This window comes from Lipotes vexillifer, unplaced genomic scaffold (genome assembly GCF_000442215.2).
Source record: "Lipotes vexillifer unplaced genomic scaffold, Lipotes_vexillifer_v1.1 scaffold384, whole genome shotgun sequence".
Lineage (NCBI taxonomy): Eukaryota > Metazoa > Chordata > Mammalia > Artiodactyla > Lipotidae > Lipotes > Lipotes vexillifer.
This window is the reverse complement of record NW_006793498.1, coordinates 4,046,067-4,050,356: the sequence shown is the minus strand read 5'-3', so window position 1 is coordinate 4,050,356 and position 4,290 is coordinate 4,046,067. Positions and strand designations below refer to the sequence as shown.

General features: G+C 52.0%; 1 protein-coding gene across 1 annotated transcript in view; it reads right to left on the bottom strand.

Annotated features, from left to right (window-relative positions):
• ERICH6B (glutamate rich 6B) overlaps positions 1-4,290 on the bottom strand; it is a 42,442-nt gene that overhangs the window by 22,452 nt on the left and 15,700 nt on the right. Inside the window, exons 2-3 of the mRNA XM_007466473.1 lie at positions 3,606-3,685; positions 2,311-2,337 (exon numbers count right to left, since the gene is read on the bottom strand). Of these exons, the coding sequence (XP_007466535.1) occupies positions 2,311-2,337; positions 3,606-3,685 (107 nt within the window). The remainder of the gene's footprint in view (positions 1-2,310; positions 2,338-3,605; positions 3,686-4,290) is intronic.

Below are 4,290 nucleotides of genomic sequence, written 5' to 3'. Positions count from 1 at the left end.
AGCAGCTGGGCCCGTGAGCCATGGCCGCTGAGCCTGCGCGTCTGGAGCCTGTGCTCCGCAACGGGAGAGGCCACAACAGTGACAGGCCCGCGTACCGGGAGAAAAAAAAAAAAAAAAAAAAAAAATCTCTCAGAAATAGCAGATACCTTTGTTCTCAAGGTCAGCCACAGCCTGGTGACCCTGGGCCGGGAGAGGGCTGGAAACCTCCAGTGTTGACAGGGTGCAGACCGAATGGAGGAGTTGATAATTACAACTTGGGCCTGGAGTCCCTGCTCCCGGGAAGGTGTGGCTCCTGAGGCAGAGCTGGGGGGAAGGGCTCCCACACAGTAATTGGGCTCCCGGGGAAATTACGGTGGCCTTTGTCTCAGCTTCAGGATGACACCAGCCCCTCCACGCTGGGCCATCCCGAGAGCCCTGAAAATCCACCGGGTTGGCACTGGGCCGACCGATTCTGTCTGATGTGTGTCCCTATTGGGCCTTGGGGGGCAGAGAGGGGGCATTCTTTGTCATCTCCATACATGCGCGTTATTTTTGCATTTCTTCCCAACTTTGGTTCAATAATGAGAACGCTGACTCCTTTGCGCCCCTGGGGGGATGGAGAACTCCACTCAGCTGCATCTGCCTGTACTGACAGCAGGCCCAGGGGCCTCTCTGCCTGCAGACCTCCTACCCCAGCCTTGGCTTGTTCCTGGTGGAAACCTGCCTCCTTTCGGTGGCCCCTGTGTGGTGGGAGTCTCCCCACAGTTCTTTCCCGCCAGTTCCACCCGCCAGGCACTCACCACCCCGCTGGGGTGCTCACAACTAGCAAAGGCACCGGGCCCTTTCCGCTCATTCCAAAACACTGTGTGTCGCTAGGCTGTCTGCCAGGGATGCGGCCTGAAGTTTTAAAACTTCTTGTTGGGATAACCCCACAAGAATCCTTGGGAATTCAGGCAGGAACCTCAGGAAGCTCCGTGTGGTTGTCACTGGAGAGAAATGGTGGAACTGGTAGAACAGGGGTCTGGGGAGACCGGGTGGCAGAGCCTCCCTGTAAGGGTCTCTGAGGATGTGCCGGCCCAACATGGAGGAGTCCGGCTCTGGTCCTGATAGCTTAGCAAATCCCCATGATTTGTGAGTGCTGTATTTTAGTAAGCTTTATTGAATAATAGATAGTTAATTCGAGGGGAAAAAAAAAGTAGATGTTTGTCAAAGCAAGAAGGGGAGTTGGCAGGAGTGAATGAATACAGAGCTGCAGTGTTCAGAGGCATTCGGTCCCACATAATCATTAACCTTAACATCAACAGGCACTGTCTGCGTGTCAGGAGGTACCCAGTAAATCCGCAGGAACACAGCCACAACTGGGGCAGAATGAGAAGGGGGAGCTTTATTCCTAATTAACTTTCCCTTTGGGGATTTCTGTCAACCTCTACCTTTGTTCTAGTGAGATCATTATCTTCCCCCGAAGTTGCTTTATGGGGGGACTGGGGGAGGGGGCAGGTGTCAGGCCAGGTTCCTAAGTGGCGGCCCTGTTACCCAGGACCTGGGCCCCTCCCAGCTTGTCACTCAGCCCCCTCGCACCCTGGCCCCCTCACCTGTGTAATGGGGACCATAAGGCTTATCTTCAGGGTGGCTCAGGGGACCGGCGCTAATGCAGTGAACGCCGGCCACACAGCATTCCCTGAAGTGGAGTGTGCCTGTCCCGGACTGATGAAGAACAAATCTAAATTCTCCCCCATCCAGTCAGTGGCTCTCCTGTACCGTTGTTTTCTTGCCAGAAGCATACTTCCTGAATTGGGGTAGATGTTTGAGTCCGGTGTATCTGCCCTGCAGGGCAGATCCCCACGTTATCAACGAGGAAAGGGAGGGGACAAGCAGTAGGCGACTAGCCCTGGGCTCTGAGAAAAGAGCACGCAGGTGAAACTTGGTCCTGTTTTCACCTCCTCCACCCTGCGCGTAGTGAATTCCTTGTCCTTAAATCAAGGACAAACGATGGGCTGGTCTGGCAGCTGCTATGGGCACAAATCTGTAATCTGTTCTGAAGCCACTCAGTGTGCTTCATGGATCAGCGGCCCGAGCTGCTGCCAGGAGCTTGTGAGAAATGCAGAGTCTTAGATCCACGGAATCAGAATCTGCATTTTAACAAGATGCTCGGGTGATCGCTCTGCACATTAAAGTCCCAGCAGCAGTGCTCTGCCCCGACCGCCCCCCACCCCGGAAATGAAATAAGATGAAGAAAATTTTATAGTCTAGAGTTGGGAGGAGTTTGATAAGCCACCTGTGTAGGTAACCCTGATTCTCCCCTCTTCCCCCACCCCCATGCTGACAGACAGCAAGCACGTCATCATCCCTACGTTGTTTCTAATAGGATGGGTCTGGTTAATCGCAGGGCTTTTGTGGAGTGATGTGTGCAGGTTGGGATTCTGCCGCCAAAAGGCTTCTCCCCTGTCCTTCCCCCTCACAGAATTCAACTATCCCCTCCTTAATAAAAATTTAATCAGGCTTTAAGGGTACCATCTGAGGGGCTCTAATTCATTCCCTATCAAGTTACCATCGAATGAGTCTGTCTGGAGGGGCCCATGCATCCCAGTCAAGCCCTGCTGACCAGACTTCAGGGAACCTAGCAACTGACCGACTGGACCCTCTTTAAATGTGGGCGTCCCTATACAGAGCTTGAGTAGAGAGATGGACTTCCGGGCCATTCCCAAGTCATTCTGTCTCGCTCCCGAGACCCTCTCTCTGTTTCTTGTTCTAGCTCCCTTCTTCAGTTAAGGACAGAGAAACATATCCAGTTTCAGGGACTGTGTGCCCAGTATGCCCCTCGGTCCTCTCTAGGACTCGGCACCGGCTGGACCAGCAAGGCACCCACCCGCCCGGGGCACTATCCCCGGCCCCGGCTGCTCTGCGGGGAGCAGGGATCTTTGGATAGGTTACGTGGGACTCTCACCATTTCCTGCCTTTTGTGGTTCTTCAGTGGGAACAAAGGCTGAAAACAAATAGGAAAAATGATGAATAGGATGTGGTACGGTGAACTGTTAACCCCTAAATGTCTGGGAGACCAGGGTGGAGACTGCGTATTGTAGGGTAAGAGGCTCCCATGATGGTCAGCAGTTGGAGGCCTGTAGCTTATGCTCAGCACACATTGATTGCCCTCCGTTTGTTCATAGTTCATCTTTCCCACTAGAGTTTAAGTTCTGAGAGGGTAGGATGGCTTTGTCCATATAAAGATGGACAAACTACTGCCCGGTACACAGTAGGTATACAATAAATATCAGTAGATGCACAGTAAATGTCACGGAATGAACTGAGTATGGATAATCCATTATCTCCCCTCCTAACTCCAGTGGTAGATATTATTTCCTCCCCTTTCAAAACTCAATTTTAATTCAAAATTAAAAGCATTTTACCCTTTGGCCAAGTTTCTTCCCTGAGCCTTGACCCCTGACACCACGTTCTAGAAATAATGCCTTGGCCACTGGCCTTAATGAAGGCTACCGTAATCTAAAATGGTCAGAAGAGGACTCTCTTTGGCTCAGGGTGTGCTAATTCTCTGCTTCTTCCCGTCTCATAGATGGATTCGTACCCTCCGGGAGTCATTTAAAATCATCGTAGAACTATAAAATTAAAACGATACCTTGTGAATCAGACTTTAAGGGGGTTAGCATCGTTGTTGAGTCTTCCTCTGTTTGAGATTTTGATTTTAAAGGTACTGTTAAAAGACAGAAGAGGGTGGCCGTTAACAATTCCAACCTTATACTTTCCAGGGGGTTCATGTTGGACGCGTAGGGTCTGAGGTTCTTTCTTGGCATCCAAGGCTGATCCATAGAGGAGAAAACGGGCTGGAGGGCACTGCTGGTGTCTACTGGACGCTCCCTCTGCCAGCCTCCTCCTCTTAGCTTTGCTGACTTACTCGGGGGCTGCAGTGAACAGTGACTGGGAAGTGTGGGCCCTCGGTCGCCTTCCTCTCTGGTCCCAGGACAGAGAGGATGGCTGGGATTGAGGGGAGACCTTAGGGATATTCCTCTTTCTGTAGGAGGAAGAGCTGCGGGAGCCATAGAGCCAGGTGGCTTCAAGGCTGTGTAGACTCATAATGGCGTCTGCCTGTCGCTGTAGGAAGTGGGCATCTCTGGTGCTGTGTTGTCAAGAGCTCCCAGAGAGGTGCATAACGGGGGTTGGCGGGGAAGCATGAGGGCTGGCGAGTACAGATGCACTGGGTTATGCCACGAGAGGCTACTGTGGTTTTTGAGAACTTTTGTAAAGTTCTTGGTCACACACACACACACACACACTCTCTCTCTCTCTCTCTCTCTCTCT